Raw genomic sequence first — 23978 nt, 5'->3', positions numbered from 1 at the left:
GTAGTCAGTGATGGCTATTCTCAGGTCTTGCATCCAGCAACGTTTATGCTTCAGTGATTCTCTTCAGACTTGTTTGCAAAAGTTGCTTCTACAACCTTCTGTGCATGTTTTCACACACTTACCCTTTCAGGGTTCATCTCACACTAATATGATTCTGCTTGCAAAAGCGATTTAAGTGTAGCACAGCTGTTCGTTGTTTTACTGTTGTGTTATGTCTTTCAATTTGTTCTACTTAAGTTTCCAGGGTCAATGAAGTAGGCTCTGTTTATATATCTCACTAAAATGGGCTTTATGGTTGAAACCCCTGACCTATACTATACACAAATACTGAGCCTGGGATGGTTAGTAAGTTCATCACATAATTCAAAACATTTTAATTTATGAGATGATCATTCATGTCAAAACACTTTTGGGCTAATCAGATCAACAAGTGTTATTAGTGATCAATGGAAATATTTGGTGTAAAAAGACTTGGCTTTCCCTTCTTGCCACAAGGATTCAAACCCATATCACCCGAGTTCACACTCAAGTGGGTCTTTTAAATATATTTGTTAAGCTTGTATAATTTAGAAGATGTAGGTGCATCATATAAAGTCTCATAGTGCAAAACCAGCAAATACTAAGTCATTGGCTCTGAAATTAAATAGTTATGTGATACCAATCAAACTGTTCGAATGCAGTTAAATTATACACTAATAAATAAACTTCAGGTACACCCTCAAAATCTTAGGAGAAAAGAAATCTCCTTAAAAGACATATCAAGTAATTAATAATCTGATTTGAAAACGTTTTTCTTGTAATACAACATTTGATTGCATGTACTTCTGTATTACGGCCGTAAAAGTAACAACTGACAAAACAAATTTACAAACATGTTTAATGAGTTTTCTGGGGAGAAATGGCCCCAAAGGCACCATGCGTCTTGTATTGTTAGATACATTTGTTGATTACATAGTCCAACCTCTACTTTTAAGTATAAAATTGCAATGCACAAAGGTAAAAGACAATAGTAAACCACCTTAAACCAAAAAAAAAAAAAACAACAACAAAAAAACTGCCCACACCATTCAGAATATGATACATTAGATATCTCAATATTAATTATCAATACCAGCACAATCACACATTATTTTCAGTGAAGCATATGGCAAACACTGAAAGTCAAAAAGACAACAGAATCAAAACAAAAACATTAATCTTGATAATGGCAAAAAAAAAAAAGTCTGTATAAAAGAAAATCTGAGAGAGGAGTGTTATTGTATCTAGCTTGTGAAACATGACATTCAAAGCCAGGTGCAATTATGCCACCGTACAAATATCTTAAATTTTGAACTTTATTAGCAGACTCGTCCAGTGAACCACACAGAGTAGACACTTGTCAAGCAGGACCCACATGGTGACAGTAACTCCCGTCTCTAATGTGAGGCCTGCAATACTTTTGACATCTCCATCACAATGGAAAATTATTAACACGTCTCCATTACCCCACCCTTCCCTCCCCGCCATATCGCTTCCAACCCTATAAATAACAATCAATGGTCATACTCCACAGCACAGAGACAATAGCTCTCACTCAAGACCACTTATATTGATTCTCTCATGGTTAATGTCACTTTATTAAAAAAACAAACAAACATGCCTTAAATAGCCTATCAAAATCGAACTTTTTCTCCATAAAATGCCGTTTTTCCACACATCACATGGAGAAGGGCGAAGCAAACGATCTGCCTTCACAGCATACCGTTTCTTTTTTAAACAAAAGAAACAGTGACGAGCTTCTCTCTGCTTTAACTATGGTCTCTGTGCTGAGTAACTTGATCACAAATATGAACAGAAAGCCCCACGAAAATACTCCTATGTAACACATATTCCTTTAGCATCTGCTGACTCACAGTACAGAATTTATTTATTTTTATTTATCTCAATTACGCTACATACGTCAAGGCAGAAAATAAGCATCACCGTCGCTGCACGCCACTTCTTGATCTTTTAAGTGCAACAGAGCACACGTCTCCAAAACAGAAGTATTGGGATCTCATAAGTAAGGCAAAGCCCCGGGTTCATGTCAGGATAGCAATGGTACAAGGCATCCTTAGTGTCAAGTTATTTATAGAAAGATGCTCGTAAGACCTGACTTAAAAAAAAAAAATAAAGTGTTATAAAAAATATATATTAAAAAAAAAAAAAGAACCGTAATAACACAGCGACACGCCTAACCTTCTCCCTCTAATCTTGGGACAATTTAATGTAAAACAGGCTACATTGAAATTAGTCAACACATCCCATTTCTCCCCTCAAAAAAAAAAAACTGCCTCGAAGGATGTGGATCTGAGGAGTCTTTTAAAAATTTTTTTTTAAACAAAATACACCTGTGTGTGACTACTGACTATTTTATGTTCATTTAAAAACAAGAGGTAGTAAAAAAAAAAAAAAAAAAAAAAAAAGCAATCCAAAGTGGCAGGCAATGATAAAAATCTTTGGAGAGAAGGCACTTTGCTTTCCAAACAAATCCGACTGCAACAACACCACTTGGCTCTGGTTTCCCCCTTCCATGCTCCTATTCTCTCTACACAGTTTCAATCTTATATATACAGCTCAGAGTGTTCCCCGCCTTGGATTCTAGAAAAAGTTCTGTTGAACACTCGAAAACACATTCTCATTCCCTCAGTAAAACATTGTCACGTGCCATCGATTACCTCGGCAAAAGTAACCCACTTCATCTAAAGCATGTTTAAACACATGGAAACAGCTAGTCGTCGGCAATTCTTCAAAACGCTTGTGGCGTGATGGCACATTGAGATTCACTTGTTTAAAGCATTAAATGTGTCCATGTTAGCTCGGTCGGACTAGTGTTTTGCTTATTTATTTATTTATTTTTCCTGGATGGTTGAGCTGGTCGAAGAGCGATTGTGTGACGCTTTTGTCTGGCTTTTCCAAAACGTCCCTGATGAGCCGTTAGTCCTTAACAAGTCTGTAGACGTGATACTGAGCTCCGTGTTCACTCGTGGAAACCTCAAAAACAAAAGCTATACAGAGCAGGGTCTCCTGGGTGTCGCGGTTTGTCACCACCTGAGAGGCAAGCAGAAAAACAATGAGTAAATGACAAGAAGAGCAGTTTGTGCAAATGATTAAACAGTAGCACTTGACGTTAGTTACTTCTTTAACCCTTTAATCCTATCCCAAAGAGGAAACCTAAAGTTATGTGTTGCTGTGACACATCGGCTAAACGGTGTCGCTCAGTTTGATTTAGATCAGCAGAAGTTACGTCAGTGAGCCGAAAGTCGAAGTTTTGCCAAATTTGGTTGAAAATGAGCTCTATTGAACGGCCAAACACCTCAAGCTGAGGTAAACAAGACAAATCTATGGAGTAAGAACAAGAAGAAGCAGGGACAAAACTGGTGAGATAAACTGCAGACAGCAGCAAAGAGTTCTCAAAAAGGTACGCTGATGTTTATCTAGGAACATGTTTCATACTGCTGTCCGGACTGCGTCAGTTCAACATTAGGATTTTACTGAAACAGAACCAATATAACATTTCGTTTTCTTTGTGGAAGGAAAAAAAAAAAAAGTTTGATATTCATGGAAATACTTTCACTGGCATGGACCTGGAGCTGCAGATTGATAAAATAACTTGTGTATGGAAAGTAAAGCTGCCATCGTTCATGAGTTTGCTCAAAACCACATAAACAATGCGTTCAAGTCCAGTATGTGAGAGTATTAAAAATCCTCTTTCTAAGCTCAAAATGAACACAAAATGTCTGGTTTCCGAATCCATACAAACAATTATTTTCCTGTGGTTGATACCAGGTCATGTAGACCGGCGGTCTCTAAATGATTGTAGTAGTGCGTGATTAAGCAACCAAGAACAGGATTCTGTAAGTTTCCTTTGGTCAGGAAATGGGTTGCACAGTCACAACCGCACAGCCTTGTTCAGATCCACTGTAGTGATGCATTAACATGAAATCCTCTGATCAATGCTTTTGTAGAGGTATAAATCCAACCTTTGATAAGTGAGGGAGTTGGGATCCACTGCGAGGCAACGTAACTTTATTTGCAGCAACAGACAAATGCAGAATAGCAGGAAATGGGTGTGCTGGAAAACAGCTGCTCTCTTAGGAAATGCTTCTGCTTCAGACATCTGGAACTCTTGAAACTTTACTTAAATCTCTTTACCTGAAGAATTTCTTCATTGTTTTTTTTTTCTCTTGTAAAACAATACGAACCGCAATTTATGTCTAAAATGTGCTCTATAAATAAATGGACATATATTATTATAACCTAAAGGAGCCATAGTCACAGTAGTACAAAGATTTACACGCAAATATTTTCTCGGCCGACTCCGACGGTGTTTTACCTGTAAGATAGTGAAATTTTCGAGAACACTGTTCATCATGTATTTTTCAGGCAAGTGTTTGAGTTTGTGGATGAAGTTGATCATGTACTCGCACATCGGAGAGCGGTGGATCCTGTAAACACACTTTCCTCCCTCCAGACGTGCGTACTCTGTCTGCAACACACAGACACACAACCGCAGAGTCACAATCACCGGAATCAATAAAAAAAAAAAAAACAACAACAATTCAAACACACGTCTGTGAAATGACTGGAGCGCTGCTCTTGCCTCGACTTTCTCGACCACTTGCTTGCCAAACGAGCAGACTTTGGTTGAGACGGTGATCGTCATGTTCTCGATGCTGCTGTACTGGCTGCTGACGCCGTAGAATGAGCCTGGGCCATCCGGCATGCCGCTGCTGTTCAGGTCAGCCTGCAATTCACATAGCTGGTCAGTGCACTGACATAAAGACATTTTTAGATTATAAAATGAATGGATTTCACAAAGCACAAACTGCATTACCGTAGAAGACAAGTATAATGATAATATTAACATTAATATTAATAATAATAATAATAATAACCCACCCAGAACTTCACAAGGAAGAAGGCATTCTGGGGTCCTTTCTCGTACAGCTCTTTGAGGCCGCCCTTCTTCTCAGGGAACTTGTCGTATATCTGCCGTATGTCCACAGCTTCCAGGAGCGGATCGCTATAGGAGGGATTGGTCTGTCCAATGTGGACAAACAAGTGTTTGCTGTACTGCAGTCGAGAAAATCAGACCAGAGAAAATTAATTCAGAGAAAAGAAGAACTGAACTGTTTCTCTGATGTGCTTAATAAACCATATTCTTCTTATTATTTATTTTTTACGTTATCCAAGTCTAAATTATAAAGCAGGCCCCCGTGGGTGATAAGCTCACATTGTCTGGATCTCTCTGGACCTCCATGAAGGCCGAGTACTCCAGCATCCGCAGCTTCGAGGAGGCGATGGTCCGGTCCTGCCACACCGGCACTGCAGTGGCAGTTGGTGGCGGAGGGGGCGCCAGGGGCTCGTAACCTGCAGCAGCAAACACACAAACCTTAACACAAATAAACCACACGTGTTTTGTAATATTGTGTTCCTGTCCGTTGTGTTGTTTGTATAATGTATTGCATACGATTTAGCCAGAGTAAGCCAGGTGATGAATTTTAATGCTACTAACGCTAGTCTAGGCTCTATTTGTAATATATATTGTAATGTTGTGTTCCTGTCCGGGGACTGCAGATGGCTAAATCTGGTACAAAGCATCTTTTCTTTAAGATAAAGTTTATTTTGTACATGGTCCCTGAAAAGTAAAGAAAACAAACAAAAACAACGACATTGTTTCTCCTTTCGCTGTGTGCCCGCTTACTTGGTATGGATGGTTGTACAGGACCTGATAGGCTGGGGTATGGGGGATGTGCAAAAGGTTTGATACTGAAAGAAAACAAATAAATAAGACAAAGACATGCGTGTCAGACATTTGTGGCACAAGGTTGCTCGTCTTTGTGCGCAAAGGTGTTAGTGTCAAAGTTTAAGCGTGTGCTGCAGCACCAGCTAGGCGTAAGTCCACCTGCGTCGTTGCTTCATAATGAAGCAAAGCAGCAATAGTTCAATTTCAGATTCAAATTAATCTTTATTTTTGGGGTGGGGGGTGGGGGGGTGAGTCATCCAACACTGAGAGAATTCCTCTTCTTCTCAACTGGATGTGAAGCACTTTGGGTTTTTTTTGCCTGGTGGTGGTTTACATCAGAGCGTGAAACACAGTTGAGTACATTGTGAAGAAGAGTTAGTGCTGCTTTGTGCTCACAGCTGGACTTCAGCTAGGGAGAACTTACGCATGGCTGGTGCGGCCAAGCCCAGGAGTCCTTCCTGGGTTGAGATCTAGAACCAGCCTGGTGTGCAAAAATGTGATTTTGTTAAACACGCCCTGCAATATTCACTTCAAACAAAGAAACCTTGGCTCTGCACTAATTCGCTCTTTAACTTTATCCTATATCGCTCACACTTATATATACATTTACAACCACTTTTGCTCCTCTGAGCTTCTGAGGTTACGCCACAAGGGTCTGGTGTGTTCATTTGAGGGTTTTACTCACTCCTGAGAGGGTCCAGGCTGTCCTGGGACTGGACCAGGCCAGAACTAAAGAGTAAAAAACAATTAGTGTCACTTTTCTTTTCCACTGAAAACAAAAAACAACAACAATATATTCATGTGCCATAAATTCCAATAGAAATATTGAAGGTCTCACTCTGACTGGCTGGTATGGGGCAGGAGGCAATGGAGGAAGATGATTCTTCATCATACTCGGGGAGACAATCTGTGCTGATGACAGTGCTGCCATGTTCTGCAGGGCTTTGTCTTTAGATGCCTGATCCTACAATTTGACAGAGGAGAAATGAGGCGAGTCAACCACAAGGTGGCAATACAGCTAAAAAGAAAAAAAAAAAATCTACTTCAGTATGCGATCTGAAATAAAAAGCAGCATCAATCATGTGATTTTTTTGCTTGATTATGAGCATACCTTCATAATAAAATGTAAAGCAAAATGTAAAGTACGTGGTAACGCTGTTACATTGCTGTCATTCTGTTTGCATGGAAGAGCGGGCTCATAAAGAATAAAGCAGAGATGAGGACAGAGAAGAGGAAGTGGCATTGCTTTAATAAAATGAAGGTCAGTGAGTTATCAGGAGCACCAGGAAGAAGAAAGAAATGAAAGGTTGTGCAATCTCCAAGCAAAAAAATTTCTGAAATAAAAAGTTTAACTCTGATCAAGCCTAAATGTGCCAAACGTTTATGTGTGGAGCTTTCATTTTGAGCTGTATTGCACTATTTGTATTTTTTTATTTTTTATTTTTGTAAACAGAGACACTTCTAATCTGTTAATCTGTGACTTTTTAATGTCAAAGAAGAGATGCCTCAGAAATGAGAGCCCGAATCAAAGAATGACACCTTATGCAAAGCAAGCAAGACTTGGACTTTTGGCAAAGGCTGCGGGGAGATTACATCAGGCAGGGTGTGCAGCAGCAGCAGCAGCAGCAGCGGCAGCAGCACTGTCTTCAGAGTGTGTCTGTTTCCTAAGCATTGCTACATTGCAGGACAGCAACATGGGGGAGGTGGGATATGCCATGCCAGCAGAGGGCCATAGCAAAGGGACAGTGCATTGACGCTGCCAAACAAAGGGGGAGGAGGGAAGCATATTGCACAAGTCAGATTCACTTACCAAATTCATCGCCTGAATCAAAAAAGAGAAAAACCATTAGTATTGTGCAGCTCTAAATCATGTGTTGAGACTCTTTTAAGTTTTGGTGGGCAACATAAATATGATGGGCATTTTAAAACCTGCGATGATAATCTATTTTTGTATAATGGTCTTGAGTGACAGTTTGCTCTGGCGGAAGAGTTATGAAGTTCAGTGGGGGGGCTGAAGGGAAACACTAGACAGCTTCTTTATTTTATTGGACAGCAGTAAAATGCTGTAAAAAGACTCCAATAAAGCAAAAGATTAGGCGAGCGTCTGTTTTCTCCATTCACTCCGTCCACTCAACAGAATGAAAATCTGAAGGAAGTCACATCCTCTGAGGTTTATTGCTGCACAAGCCCTCAGCGTATTACGTCAGACGTGCAGCTGGTACTTCACATGCAGTGTCCATCTCAGCTGCTGCACTTTTTGTTTTTTTTAACTTCATGTTTGTTCAGCTGATGCTGTAAAATAGCTTGAGCTCATGAAGTTCACCATCTGCACGTCAAACCGCAGCCCCCCCCCCCCCCCGCAACACATAAAGTACTTGTATTTCATGAAGGCCAGATAACCTTGAAATAAGAGGCAGCAGGTAAAAGTTTATTCAGTATTTAAAACAAGGGGCTTCGGGTCAGGTCCTGTTTGCTCAACCACTGAAAAGTTATTGGTTTGATTCCAATCTGTGCCTGTCCGTTTGTTACAGATGTCCTTGGACAACATAAGTTTCCTCCAGTGGACAAAATACTTTGCACTGCAACTATGGAAACCTATTGTAGTAAAAAAAACTGCAAATTAATAGCCATTTAAAATGTATGGGGTTATAAACGATAGAGATGAGAGCAATGAAATATGTGAATGCATGACATCATGAACGTCGACTGAACATTAAGAGAACTTGATGTTATGATAAAGTGCAAAATATGTGTTTTTAAAAGGGTTGGAAATGTGAATATTAACGTAAAGATAAACAAACGGATAAAGGGATTATGCAATCTGTGACGTGTCTGCATAAAAGGTTGATGTTTTCTGATCAACAAAAAAGTCCCTATGGTCCATCAGTGTAATTATCGAGACAAGAAATATAAATAAATAACATATATGATCTAAAGGAGTATGCACCAATGCAGTGATGCTTGTAGATCCTCCTATGAACCTTTCTGCATTAATAATCATAATAACTTTATTTGTATAGCACTTATTTTAAACACTGTTACAAAATGCTTTTACATTAGACATATTGTACACAAGTCCAAATATTTCTTAATAAAAGAGTTTATATGTTCTTAAATGTTAGAATTAGTGTCACTTTTCCCAAAAGATTATGCCACATTTGTGAGATGCATTTTAAAAAATGTCTTCAAAAAGGTTTTGCAATGTCATTTTCAGATCACGGTTATACTTTGTGTTGGAAATATACTCATAAAAAGATAATAATGCGGTTTATATGTGGATACTGATGCATTTATGTTAATTTAGGGTATTGCAACAATCATTACTGGGCAAACTGCATAACATACACAACTGAAACGTCTCACCTATAACAGGTGGATTATTATTTTTCTAAATAGCCTTAGTGAATCAAATGTGTGCAGTCGATTGTGGCGTCCCAAAGAGCAAATGGCTCCCAACCTTTTTATCCCCGTAAAGCTGTACACCCTTTTTTTTCTGATGGGGTTTTAAAAGCATTACAATGAAGCCAAACTCTGGCAGACACACCGACCAAGTGCTTTAGCAATCTCAATGAAATGACTGAAGTTTCCCAGATCTGGTCTAAATTGAATTAAGTGTCTTTTTTTTTAAGGAACGTCTCATACCAGGTCAAACCCTCAGCTCACCAATGTGGCCTCTGAGGCTCAAACGGTGGTCCCGCATCCAAGGTTGGGAACCATCGCCTTAGAGGATTAGTCTACTACATTACGGGGTTAATTTGAGTTCAAGTTAGCACTACAGGATGTCTCAGTATCTTTAGTATGCTGCAGGATATGCATTACTTATATATATATATGTGAAAAACAATAAAAGAACAAAAAAAAAGGAAAAGGCATGACGACATCAGAGAGAATTACAAGACAGGTCAGCATGAGTCTCATGATGACAAAAGTGAAAGACAAAGAGTAGGAGCTTAGAATATCAGAGTCAGAGGAGCATCAGGGGAAGAAGAAGAAGTCCCAGAGGGGTACAGTGTGCTGCAGAAGCATGGCGAGCAAAAGATAAATCCAAAGCTGGCGCTCCATGCACAACTAAACAATCGCTCAATGGGCTTATCAATGCAGTTTGTGTGACATTCATACAAACGGGGGAGGGTGGAGAGCTAGAAAATGTGCTTTAATTTTAGAAATTGGATTAGATCTGAACTTGAAACACTTCTGACCTGCAGCGTGGGTTAGAAAAGCGTAGTTGGTGGTCTGCATGCACAGCAAGGGAGCAAGAATTGACTCGTTGTTTCAAGGGAACTAACTCCTAATTTCTACATTACAAAAGTGGCAAAACAACCTACTGCAGAAGCAGCCCCGACATCAAGACAAGGGCCGATAATCACGTTCACAAATCAGCTGGTCAGTGCAAAGCCAAGCATTTATCAGCCCAGCCGAGGCCGCGGTGAAGCGCATACCTTTAGCTTTGACTGGATCTCGCGAGATTTTCTCCGGGCGAGAACCTGCAAGTGGCTAGAAACCTGCACAGAAGAATAGCCGAGAGGAGGGAAGAGGAAAAGGAGACAGGGAGAGAAGAGACAGGGGAAGAAAAGGAGAAGCCGTAACCAAAGAGGAAAGAGACGCCCAGTCCGTGTTGCCGGGAGGCCGGTCGGCGGCGCCTACCTTTATACCCGCCTGGTATTCACGAACTTTCTTCCGTGCTAACACCTGTATGTGACTAGACACCTAAAGGGGTGTGAAACAGTTTTTCAGCTTAAAAAAAAAAAAAAAAAACATGCGCACACACACACACACACACACACACACACACACACACACACACACACACACACACACACACACACACACACACACACACACACACACACACACACACACACACACACACACACACACACACACACACACACACACACACACACACACACAAACATACGAACACACACGAACACACACTTCCACGCCGGTACAGAGGTGTATTGTCTTTACAAACACATTAATAGATCTCAACAGTTAACAGGAACAGTAAAGTTGCTTTAAAGGATAAGGATGGTTTAATATGAAGATCAAATTTACTCATAAAATAATAGTGTGTTCACATAGGCAGTGAGTTGACATTTAATGCTCCGATTTTCCCTCAACTTGCACACAAGTTCAACAACCAAAACCCAAACTTGCCTTAAAGGAGCTGATAATTGTTACGCGTTCACGTGAACAGACTCATTTATTTGGCAGGTTCCCTTCTAGTGAGCTGATTTAACGATGGTAAACTGAGGGACAGCTGGGAAATCATCCAGGGGTCGAGGAGCTCAATATGAGGAGACATGAGTGACACTCCCATCATTATTCAGATACAACCACATGACTATTACTAAGCCAGACTAGGAAAATAAATCCACACTCTTACAGCGGTTTTTCATGAAAGCACGAGCCGTGAAAAAGCTCTTTTATTTGCTATTTAATTAATTAGAATTAGGATTTTATTCTCACCTGTTGTCAGTTTGATGTTTTTAAGAAAGGACCAACACACAGGGGGATTCAGGATTCAGGATTTTGTCTAGTTTGTTAAAAATGTATTCGAGGTGATGATGTTCTGATCATTTCCTTATTTTTTTCCTCTATAACAACTCGTTATATTAAATGACCAAAACTGGGAATCCTAGAGTTTCCCAGTCACGACAAACAATTAAAAGAGCTTTTACCCTACAATCATATATCCCTGTTGTTCAGTCCTTTGTAAAAAAACATCAATCTTGTTCTTGTTGCGGCCGCAACCACATATTTTCACTTTTCATGCAAGCTGTGGGTTATTTCAGTCTCTTTTTTTGCCTTGAAAATCCGAGTTTGTGCAAATCTGTGAATACAAATGACTAAAAACTGAAGCTTTAATGTTTCCCAGCAGCCACTCTACCCAAACAAATGAAAACCAGTTAATTTAAATGATTTAAATGTTTTGCACACATATGTGAAGATTAGAAAACTCTACATGGAGCTTGAGATGGTAAAACAAAGTTGTTTTTTTTCAGTAATTTGTTGGCAATAAAACCAAACTTATCCCTTAAAGTAACTTGCTCGAAATTACATATTTTGCAAGGAACTATGCAAACTGTTAAAACGCCGTCGTTTTTCGCCGGGTTAGTTCATTACATGTAGAAATGTCAGTAACTAAAACATCATGCAGATCTGCTGAGACGCAGACACGGTTGTTAATCAAACTCATTTACCTGTTTTCTTGTTCGGGTTTTTCCCGTCCTCAGCTTGATGTACCGTGCTATCAATTCATTGCGACCTGTGTACATAAAGCAGATTATAAAGAGAAAAATCAGTAATATATTGAATATATGGCGATTGGTAGTAATGCTGTAAATTGGACAGAAGGTGGCAGTATTGTTATTTCTATAATTCAGAGGTAAATTCAAAAGAAAAAAAAAAAAAAGAGTGTGACATTTACCGGACCCAGTTAAACATTCTCACCAGGACTCGGAGGCCACAACATCTCCTCTAGGTCATTTCTAAACCAGGAATTACATTTATTAACCCGACGGTTTTTTATTAGCTCATTTCACACTTGTGTAAAGTGTGCTCACATAGTCTTGTAGCCTAATTACAGAGAGCTTAGAAAACAGATCCATGTTTTTCAAGACTTAACACTTACACTCGACATTCTGCACAAACAGGTTGTGCAGAGAACAACACTGCTCGTCTGGACTTTCATGCGCAAAGTTTCAGATTTACCCAACGCTGCCTTTTTTTTTTTTTTTTTGCCATCATGCAAAAATCTTCTTTTTATTTTTTGTATGTCTATATGAAGTGCAAAAAGCGTCATTATGTGGTCTTCAGGGGGAGATCGGTCCATCAGTCTTTTTCGTCCCTGCCAAGTCACGCTTACTGTTGGTTGCTGTGGCTAAAAGTTTGGGCCAAAGGGAGAGGTTGAACCGCTGTATCATTATGAATAATGAGCCCAGACTCTTCTAAAAACTTGCTGACAGAAAGTTACACCAGCAAAACTGGTCAAGACGTGCCTCCTTCAACACACGCAGTGCCGACGCACACACAATAGCCCGATACAGTGTGGAAGAGGTTCCACATCTCCCCAGACACATAATGACAGGAGAAACGAGTTCTGTTTTTTTTTTTTTGTTTTGTTTTCAGACACTCTTTAGCACTTGGCCTCCAGAAGGCCCCGGTTAGTGCAATTACCATAAAAGTACTGCGGGCCATCTCCTGCCGGCCTGTAGCACTCGCCGTACCCGCCAGCCAGTCAGCTCAGGCAATCGGCCAGCAGAGAAGGGGCTGAACTGTCTGCCGATACTGCGGTGGCCCCTCCTCCTCCGCCCCGGGCCAAGGATGGACACACCCGCTCCAGCGCCTCCGCATTCCTCGCATTCCTGGAAGCCTGTCACATCTGTGCTAGCCAGTCTGATTGGCCTGAGCGAGCGAACACAGCCAGAGCTCGGGTGAACACATACATGCACTTCCAGCTCCGGGAGAGAAGCAGGGGTCGGGCGGCGGGGCTGGGGGGTGGAGGGGGTCGTCGTTCAGAGGGGCAAAGGGGGCAGCTGAAAAGGCCAGTAACTCTTGGAGGAAACACAAAGCCATAACTGTCTCTGCCAACAACTGCCACCTGGCAGCAAAGCGGCCCTTTTCCCAAAACAACACCACAGTGTGACCCCGCAGTCAACGGACGGCAGCACCTGCTGCCGGCCGTCCCAGCAGAGGATGGCAGTAAGAGAACAATGCCAGTTCGACCCCCACCCAACTGTCACTCTCAATCTCTTCAGCTCCACACAAGGGGGGTGGGGGGAAGGTTGGGGGGGAGTGTAAAGCACCCGGCACTGCCCCAACCACATATTTCTGCAGTGATTTTCACAGATATTTCATCGAAAATTACAGAGACACTGTGAACAAGGCGCAACAGGTTCGACAACAGAAAATAATGATCTGGAACGAGAGCGATTTTCAGGACTTTCAGGCTGAGTAAATCAAAGAATCTTCATTTTAAATTAATGACAATGTCAAGATTTTAAGAAACCAGCTGTTTTCATTTTTCAGTGTTGTGTGGAACAGAATGATATAGAGTGATATAATTAAAAAAGAAAGTTTTACTCAAAGACAGTGAAGTTGTTTGCTTTGGAGCTGAGAAAACATCTGGTTTGTGTTGAGAATTTCTTTTTTCAAATTGATAGAACCCCGCTCAACGGTTTATACAAACAAATATTGAACAATAGTGAAGTCAGACAACGTGAGAGATCCAGTGACAGCTGGTGGTTGGAGAAGCAGTTTAAAGTATGAATGAGAAACTTCATGATAAATATGAGACTGCAGACTTTTTTGTTTGTTTGTGGAAGCAGCAGATTGGAGTTTGTTTTAAACATAATAAAATGTTTAATTCCCAGAGGAGAGAGCAGAGGAGATGTTATACGCAGCAAAAACTACACAGGTGAGACTTTTCTTTTTCTCGTATTTGTCGCACTGTATCTCTATTTGGATTTACTTTATATTCTTTGTTTTGTTTTAATATCTTTTATTTCAAAATAATGCCTTTCTGTTTCATCTCTCCTTTTTATTCACATTTCTTGTTATTATTCCAACTCTCTTCAGATTGATTTTAAGCACTTTGAATTGTCTTTTTGCTGAAACGCGCAAAACAAATAAAGTTGCCTTGGTTCAGGGTATGGTATCAGACTAAGTGGGATTTTGGAGACGATATGAACCACCTCACAACAGGTGTGTAAACATGGGGAGTTTACACAAGAGTACAGTGTGCAGTGGGGTTGATCTGATGGCGTTAACTCACCATGAACAGAAAAAAATAGAATGAAAACAGACAGATGCAGTGTACACACGTGCATCAGCATGCATCAAACATAAGACTGAGAATTAAATCATTAGTTAAAGGGACCTGAGAAGGGATCATAAGAGTTCTACGGTTGAGTCACGCTCTTAGGCAGAGATCAGAAAGGTTCATGAGTATATGAGGAAGAGGTGCGTGTGTCGCAAAAAGCATAGGGATGTTTCCGAATCGAGCAACGCAACTTTATTTATGGAGTACAGTTTGGAAACAGCACAACTGAAAATCTTCTGTTTCACAAGACTTTTTTTTTTTTTTTTTTTTAAAGTTTGCATGATTTTGACTAAAGAGTCTCGCAAAAGAGTCTTTAGTCAAAAGATTTGACCTGATTTATTTGCGGTAGGAGAAGCTGAGGAGGGGATAATGTTAAATACCAGCATCACGTCACATAGACGTATGTTTAAGCTTCAAATCCAACAATCTTGACTAAAAATGAAATGTGATGATTTAAAACCAGAACTTACGTGTTTACTGACAGGCTGTGACTGGGCGATAACATGAAAACGTTTTGACGCTGTTTTTTATTTTACTTAATGTAAAGAAACAAACTTTTCCGGTTACAGGAAACCATTGAAAGAACTGAGTCAGTAAGTCTCAAATACTTCATCAAACGCCTCCCATCAGCATTTATAAATCAGAGCTTACGATGTATTTTCAGTGTTAACTTAATCCTAAAGCCAAATAAAGAGGTTAACTTAATAGGATCTTCCATTGCTGAGATAAAGAGGGTCACTTTTCAGACGAAAACTTTCATGTATAGCAGCAAACAAAGACAAAGGTAATCGAGAAAAAAAAAAAAAGAAAAAAAAGAAATATGACAAAGAAATGCCTGTGAACGCAAGGATCCATGGTATGATGCAGCCACGCGTTTTGCAGTTAATTGGTACATCTGCCTGCTCTTTCATTACTAAACAACCCAGTAGGACTGGTTATATTAGCTGGCAACTTTGTTGGTTCGAACTGCATCGGAGAAAAGAAAAAAAAAAACACACACAATCTCTCTGTTGTCAGTCTGCAGCCAACATCTGCTCAGACTTGACATGTCAGAGGGGCTCAAAGAGACAGCGGTCCACACAGCAGGAGATCATGACAGGTGCATGCAAACAGACATTTTTGTTTTACAATTGCATGCAGTGTCATTGTTCTCCGTATCTAATTCCCCCCCACCCCACCCCCCTCCACACACACACACACACACACACACACACACACACACACACACACACACTAGCTCTTTCCATCTCTTTAGCCTGTCTCCAACTGCTCACGACTCCCTTGTTGATTGCTCAACACCCACTCAGATGGCTGCAGGCTGCCATTCTTAACCTCTTCTCTGACAGGACACGCCTATCTTTTCTTTTACTACATGACCACTGGAATTTTCCACTTCTACGTTAAGATAGTGAGCAAAAAGGTACTTTCTCTTCACTGCACATACCCCCACCCCTTCCCACACACACTCTCTCTTCCCTCGCTCCATCTCTCAGCTGAACGCTTTCTACACCCTTTTTCTCTTCCCTCCTCCCTTCTCATAACATTGAGGTAATCCTAAATTGCTAACATACTGCTCAGCCATGACTGAAAACATTCCTAACATCTCAGTGAGGGGGCTGACAGGGAAGCACCGGGCCTGCTCAGTCATCGTCGCAGCCTGGCCACCACCCCCACCCCCCATTTCCCTCTGTGCACATGAACTGAACCTGCTTCTCATTCAATGCAGTCTGTAAAGGTCAGCGCGCACATGAAACGCCCTCTAGCATCTAAATCTGTCTCTTTTTTTTGCATACCCAGAGTGCTTTGCATTAGTGACAGCTGCAGGGCTGAGAGGGGAAAAGGTGTGTGCTTAGGGTTTGACACACCTGCCGAGGCCAGAAAACGCAGGTGAACAACATGTCAGCACAACCCCAAAGACAAAACAAGACAGGCAACATTCTTGCCCGCAATCTTTTTCCAGATACTTCCTCTGAACTGAAAAGTGACAACTATTATATGATTATTTCAGGTATTCTTTGAATGTAATGTCTGCTTATCCACTAATATGAATTAACTTTTCTTTTTTTTTTTTTATCTGCAATTGTGTATTTAGAAATTCATGAAGGGAAATCAAAAAAATTGTTTGTTTAATGGACAAATTGACTCATATATGTACCTTTGTTTTTAGCATAGCTCAGCTTGAACCACTGTAAATTAAAACTAAAGCCACAAAAGAAGAAAAGCTCAATTATTAACAATTTATTTACTTTTTTCTAATGCATGCTTACGTTTAAAAAAACAAAAAGCCAAAAATAACATTGAGGTATTTTAAGGTGGATATTGTATCTGTGCCTGTTGAATCAGCGGATAAACACTCTTCAACGTATTTAAAGAAATGTTATCTTCAAATATGTGTACATTTTGCTATCTTCACAAGTGTTGCCGAGTATATTTTGCGACATTGGACCGACTCGTCATCAGCTGTTGTTTGAGTTCAAGCTTTCAGGAAAACTTAAGCAAACCAGCTGCTAAAGTCTCACAAAAACTAATCACATCACTGCACATCACTGTCAGATGACTACATATTTTATCGTTTGATTTCCTTGCAAATTTCCAAGCTTAAATTTGTTTCATCAGACTCCCATGAGAAAACTACTTTAACAACAACACAACTTTCACAAAGTTTTGTCTTGTGCTGCATCTAAATGACGGCGCTCATTCGGGACACGGCCCATCGCAGCTGACCTGCAGCAGTTGCTTTTATTTTGGCACAGCAGTTGTTAAAACATCAGTTTTGAACAGGTAAACCTCGGACCAACATTTGACAGTTTTTAATGTGTGGTTGCAGAACGAGTAGATTGCATGCGGATACATTTCAAGCGATGCCGACACATTTTGATATTCTGATATTGCGGTGGGATGAAACAGTTCAGTATTGTTCATTATTTTATTGCAAATCAGCTTTACGGTAGAGCTACTGACTGTACAGACATCAGAGCAGCACATGGAATACACACACATACACACGCACGCACTCACACACACAAGAGATAGCTCTATTATGATATGATGCACTATTTATATCAATTGTTTCTGATATACAATAACACTAAGATATAGCCTCACTATAACCCACGGCTGTTACATTATCGGGCTGTGCTTCTTTGACTGTTCCCATTTTGCAGTAATTATTACCACATGTGACTTATTAAAGTTGAGTGTTACACTTCTTTGAACTTTTTGTCACCCCTGAGCAATGTGGATGACTGGAAATGCTACTGGGAAGTCTAGACAGGCTTGTGAAGCAGAGAAGAACACACATGTATAAAGCCGTACACTCGCTAATGGAAATTTGCAAAGGTTTCCCACCAACTGCAAAAAAAAAAAAAAAAAAAAAAAGATCCTGCCAGAAAAAAGTGGAAATCCCATTGGGTGGGATGACTTGTCTGTTTTTGGAAGCCACTGGGAGTCTGAGACTGCAAGGTAGACAGTATTACATACAGTGCAATCGTTAACATTCCCCTAAGCCCACGTCAGGGCAGCTTTTAGATGTCTGAGGTAATCACCTTGTGAGAAGGCTTCTTCTGGGGCATGCCTCGGCTCTGCCAGCAGGGCCTCAAATGACTTATTGTAAGTGGAGAGGGTGTTTAGTGCCCTCGAAAAAAACAGGCCTCTAAAAGGGGTCCTGACAGTTTGTTGCTAAGGGGGCAGGTTTGTGCACGGTCTGCCTCTTTGTTGACGTTCTCATGACAAATGCGAGGAGTCCGGGACACAACACCACCCCGCTAAAGAGGACGGAGATGTTATTTAGGCAAATTTAAAGTTGGCTTCAAAGCACTTATTCTTAATGTGTGAAATACAACATCAGATTAAAAGCCTGTTGTAAAGTAGTTGTGTTGCTAATGCGATCCAGTATTCCCAATTTTTGTTTATGTGCACCTTTTAGGTGGAATTATACGTATAGGTATTGTGTTTAAAATAACTTTGCCGAAGAAAATAAATACATTTTGGATTTGTGTTTCTGAAAAACAAAAAAGGATCTGAGGTTGGTATTAAAAGTCTTAATTGGTCCAAACAACAATCAGCACAGACACAATATTCAATGCACAATGCTCTACAAAGCCAGAAATGTTTGCGAGATGAGAAAAAAATAATATAGAACAAAACCAACCATGCAAATAGGAATTTTGAATGTATTCAAACAAAGGCCGATTCTGCGTGGATGTAGTGGAATAGCTCAATTAACAACTCGTTCAGTTGCTCTTTAGCTTTTCAAATCAGGTTTAGAGTCACGATCGAAGCTGCAACGGTAGCTGAGTAATCTCCGGTATGTGCCCGTCCTCCAAAATTCAAATGCGAGGCCGAGATTCCTTTTTAAATGAATCACAATGAAAGAATCCCGTCTGACGTCAAGAGTCAAAAAACAAGCACCAACGCTTCTAAAATGCACACGACTCGCTGGTGGCCGCGACTGTTGGTTTTTATGGTCACACCGAAGCAGGAATTGATTTCAACTTTCTGCGGACGAGATGGGCGTTAATTGGAGGGCACGGAAATGTTTTTACAAAGCGTGACTGGAGGGAGTTGAGTTACAACGGCGAAACGGTCACAACTCCAGAAAACCCAAAGAGGTTTGCTGAGGGCACAGCCAAAAAAGGTCAACGTTTAACTGGCGAACATAAGTGGAAATCACAGGCGGGGGGCAGAGGGGTCTGGGCCACCCTCTTCAACCTGGATTTGAAGGAAGCACTTATGCCAATTACATACACGAAATGATGTTTTCTTTTTAACTTCCAAAAGATTACCTCTACATCTTCCTCACAGTGGTTCGGTATGTTTCCTCGCCAGCGGATCAGCACAAGTGTTGTCAGAGTGACGTTACCTGACCTCCACCGATTCTCAAAACCTTCCTTGAGACTTGATCGACAATCTTTGAATGTTCCGGGCGAAGGCGGCTACTAAAACTGAACACCAGAGGCTTAATCCCAGTCATGTTAGTGCAGATTTGTTGTAGAAAGAAGCTTATTTACAAAACGAAAATACTTATTTCTGCTACAATAAATACCCAAGAATCAGTAGAGTGTAACTAATATTTCTTGAACTGACGTTTCTCTTGATTAATGTGGTTTATACATATTTTTCACCCCGTCGGTACAAACCGACGGCACTTATTGCGCTTCCATTTCTTTTTTGTGGAATTTCCTTCCATGTTGCATTGGGAGCCACAACATTGAAACGCCCGGCCTAATTAAAACAGGATCGTCTCAACACTTGGAACGGGAAAGCGAGATCAATATAATAAAAGCCAAGTGTGTTCAATTTCCACCACCTGGATGCCAATGATTCTGACGAACAAATTGCCAACATATCCATCTGGATCTTTTTCAGGACATCGAGGGCTCAACACCTGCACTTTAATGAACACACCGCAGGATACAGCAGAACTATTCTCAAACCATATGGATGTCTAAAAAAATCTCACACAGAACAGTGTGCCGACACGATGTTTTTGTTCCCGAGCCTCGTTTCCCGCTGTGCTAATTATCGTTCATTTAAAAAAAAAAAAAAAAAAAAAAAAACAGCATCAAACGCAACACTTTTCCAGAAACCAGCTCCGATCAGCCGCCTGCAGGTAAAACTCTCGCAACGATACCGGTGTGGGGAGGAAGGGGTTGCATGACGTTCAGAGATGCTTTAAAAAAAAAAAAAAAAAAAAAAGGTTTTGCGACTGAGCGCATAGCGAAGGAAGAGAGGAGGTCGTAAAACAGTGGGTACAAAAATCTGACTGTGAAGAAGAAGAAAAAAAAAGAAAAAGTCAGGTGTAAATCAAGGGGAGAGGAGCCGAGCCGCTCTCAGGACAGCAATAACCAGCTCTGAGAGCGCTGGTGCGACTGGAAGAACCTGCCCCTGGGTCACAGCACAACAGGTACAGACTTGTTAAAGAGTGCTCCGTGTGGAAAGAAAACATTCACCTCCGTGTCGAAGATGTGACAAGAGGGAGAAAAGCTTCTTTTTTTTTTTTTTTTTTTTTTGGGCCGTTTTGTTATAAGGGCGCATATTTGCTTTTGCTCTCAGCCACAAATGTCTGAGGAATGGAAGGTTTCCTCATTTCCGTGCCCTCATTATGGAGCCCACTTTCATGTAATTGCTGCTCTTCTCTTACTCACCATACATCTTTCCCTCGTCTGACAGGATGATTTTCCTCCTGCCACAGGGAGGGTAGATGGCAAGGGCCTCCTGGAAGCTCTGCTCGATATCGGGGCTCCACACGCCCTCGGCGTCCCCGTCCATGGTCTTGTCCTCATTGTCCCCGTCCAGCCCATCCTCTGGGCTACCGTTGGCGCTCCACTCGTTGGACGCAATGGTGGCGGCTCCCCCTGGGCCCGACCCCGAGCCCCAATATCAAAGGATCTGTAGGAGGTCTGTGGGAGAAAGAAGTCGTCACCATTGAAATAGAGTTACAACAGCTTATTTCATGTCGGTGACCCTCAGGTGAAAAAGGCCTTTTTTCTTTTTTTTTTTTCTACTTTAAGTACACTCCAGATTAACAAAGGCTGCGGAACCTTCTTTGATCTGATTTGCCGAAACATTGTAGTGAAGAAAAAACTTAGGCAAGGAACACACAGTCCCAGCGACACACAGGAAGAGGAGCCATGGAAAGTAAAGCGTTGTAGTTTTGAGAGAATAGTATCAAAATATAGAGCATTTATTATATTTTCTAATGGTCACTAAATGCTATGGAAACAATAAAACCAACACATTTCTTCTCATGTTGATCCAAAGACTGACTTTCTGTGTCACAAACATCAAAATAAGCAAACTATATATTTTTGACTTGTTTTAATGACGACCTTTAGAAAGAATAAAGACGGTGGGCAAGCTAGAAAGTTTATAGCAGCAAAAGAAGTTTTCTCTTTTCAAAGTTTGGCTTTTTTTTTTTTTTAATTTTTATTATACTTTTTAGTGGTTATTGAATGAGGGACCACCATAACTCTGATCCACTAAGTCTTTTCTTAAAATTGATGTTGTCATCTCAGAGACACAAACTGCTCCTTTATCCTCAGGATGAGACATTTACTTTAAATATATGCAAGAACATATGTGCAGTAGCTGCTAGTATTACCGTGAATGAATACTGGCTTGAACTAGATCAAATGTAGCCTAGCGGTCACAGTTCTAACTACGCATGATGCTAAATAGTATTAAAAAAAAACAAACAAACAAAGAAACAGTTCAAAGAGACTGTAAAACTATCAAACAATAAAAACTAACTCTTTGATTTGCTCCAACATATAATTACACAGCATAATTTGTCTTGGAACATATTATTTTTGGGACATTAACGTGTGGAGGCAATCCGCCAGTGAAAAAATAATGAAAAACCTTCTTTTTTTTATTATATATGTTTGTGTTGGAAGAGTGAGTTTCTGGTATCCTTTGTGTTGCACAGACGGGTCAGAACAGGACAAACCTTTTCTTACATCCGTCTGTCTCCACAAATACATTTGGACTTGTGGTCTGCGAGACATGAGTGAACCTTGAGGAGAGTTCCTGATAAAACTTCATATGAGTTTACAGCATTTAGTGGAATGATTCTTTTTGAACTTTCTCGAAGCGTAACCGTGTGCATTGCTGCAGGCTTTAGTTCATGTCCCACATAAGAAGAGATGTCGTTCGTCTGTGTGACGCTACTTTTTGTGACATTTTCTTTACGACCGCCATTAAATTTGTATGAATAAACAACGCAAACTGTAATTATTACTATAATTTCCTTGATTTTATGTCTCCGAAACGGCCAAATGAATTCAAGATATTCCATAAAATGAAGTTTAAAGACCTCACTAATCAGCGCCGGCCTCAAAGAATTCTTGTGGTCTGGGAACTTTGTCCCAATGTGGTCGGCTCATGGCTGACTGCAGGCAAAGATCTTAAGTATTTTTCAAGCTGCCTCTTCAGCATTGTATTGTTTCAGAAATGGACGCGTATGAGGTAACCATGATCCTCCCAGGATGCTTGTGTTTCTGCTTTAGCATTTCTGCAGATACAGACAGAAAAGTCAAAACGGATAAATAAAAGAAAAAGAAACCTACTCCACCAAAAATTAATGTTCTTGCGGTAAATTAAAATGATCAAATTATATGGACATTTACAGTTTATATGGCAAAATGCAAAAAGCACAGATCATATTTTTTTTCTTTTTAGACTTTTATTATTATTATCATTATAAGCCAAGATTTGTTCTTTTGTGAGGTTTAGTAGGGTCAGAAAGTCAGAGCAATAACTGTGGAACTTCAGTAAATGAAAGGTTGAGTTTGTTAAAAGAAATGAAAAGATAAATAACACAAGTTTTATTTGGAAATGTCTTCATAGTGCCATTGCTCAAATTCAATAATAATAATAATAATAATAATCTGTGGGCTACATATATTAATCTAATTCCTAGATATACTGGACATTCAGAGCTGTATATTTCACATAAGATGACAACTTATAATAAACTGACTTTTTTGCTTTGAACTTCAGCCTTTAAATACATAAAGTTATTAGTATAGTATTTTTTTTTTAATTACAGATAAAGTTGAGAGCCTGATAGAAATCCTGAGACGTGAACTCAGAAAAGTTGAGCCTTGAGCAGAAAATGCAGAAAAACACAAAAACACATGTTTTCATCGCCACTTCAATCTCATAATGATGATTCCTCCTAGTATCATTACACCAAGTCTCAACACTTGAAGTGTTCATTAAGACACTATTCAATTCTGGATTCCAAAGACAATAAGAGCGAAAAGAGAAGTACCAGACAAAGAAAACATTTAGTGCTGGCTTGAGTCGTTGACGTGTTGCTTGGTCCTCTAACAAAATAAGCATGATCAACTTCAATTGATTTTCCAGTGTCATTCGGGGGGGGACGGGGGGATGGGGGGGACGGGCATGGTGAACCTGATTAAAGGCTGTCAAAGTTGTTTGTACGTGTCAAAGAAAACCAAAATAGGACACTTGCTAGTCAGTTTCCAGCTTTTAAATCGATAAAATACTGTGTTTTTCACAGACTGAAAGATATACTCTACAACTGTGTCTGACTATCTAGTCGGGAGGAGTGAACGCAAAACACTTGAGCCTTAAGAAAAAGACACGTGTGTCTATATTGGGGATTCTTAAAAGTAATAGAATAAAAATGGAATTTCATTAACCCCAGCGGATAATTCCTTCAGTTGGGCATCTTCATCTAGAAAAACAGCAAGGTGAAAAGTAAAGTAAGTAAACTACGAAAACAGTCGGTACACTTATAAAAATAAACTGTTAATAGGTGAGTTATTCATCTGACGGAATATGAATAAGTTACTTATTGGGAGTATTTTTCAAGGACATTCCTCAACCTTAATTGACACTATCTATTCCCCATCA

The 23978-nt window shown here is 40.2% G+C and overlaps 1 protein-coding gene across 5 annotated transcripts in view; it reads right to left on the bottom strand.

The window, feature by feature from the left end:
* Positions 1-2829: 2829 nt before the first annotated feature.
* tead3b (TEA domain family member 3 b) overlaps positions 2830-23978 on the bottom strand; it is a 35207-nt gene continuing 14058 nt past the window's right edge. The window contains exons 3-15 of one of the 5 annotated variants that reach the window (XM_080461047.1): positions 20741-20995; positions 11974-12038; positions 10412-10474; positions 7578-7589; positions 6606-6731; positions 6453-6496; positions 6192-6248; positions 5726-5790; positions 5255-5391; positions 4921-5094; positions 4622-4765; positions 4355-4507; positions 2830-3069 (exon numbers count right to left, since the gene is read on the bottom strand). In XM_080461047.1, coding sequence (XP_080317173.1) covers positions 2956-3069; positions 4355-4507; positions 4622-4765; positions 4921-5094; positions 5255-5391; positions 5726-5790; positions 6192-6248; positions 6453-6496; positions 6606-6731; positions 7578-7589; positions 10412-10474; positions 11974-12038; positions 20741-20864 — 1278 coding nt within the window. In that variant the 5' untranslated portion in view covers positions 20865-20995 and the 3' untranslated portion in view covers positions 2830-2955. Of the gene's footprint in view, positions 3070-4354; positions 4508-4621; positions 4766-4920; positions 5095-5254; positions 5392-5725; positions 5791-6191; positions 6249-6452; positions 6497-6605; positions 6732-7577; positions 7590-10206; positions 10270-10411; positions 10475-11973; positions 12039-20740; positions 20996-23978 lie in introns of all 5 variants that reach the window. The other 4 variants (XM_080461048.1, XM_080461049.1, XM_080461050.1 and 1 more) reach the window with 4 other exon arrangements.

Source organism: Lipophrys pholis (genome assembly GCF_963383615.2).
Source record: "Lipophrys pholis genome assembly, chromosome: 4".
Taxonomy (NCBI): domain Eukaryota; kingdom Metazoa; phylum Chordata; class Actinopteri; order Blenniiformes; family Blenniidae; genus Lipophrys; species Lipophrys pholis.
Note: the sequence above shows the minus strand (reverse complement) of the source record. Positions and strands in the feature narration are given on the sequence as shown.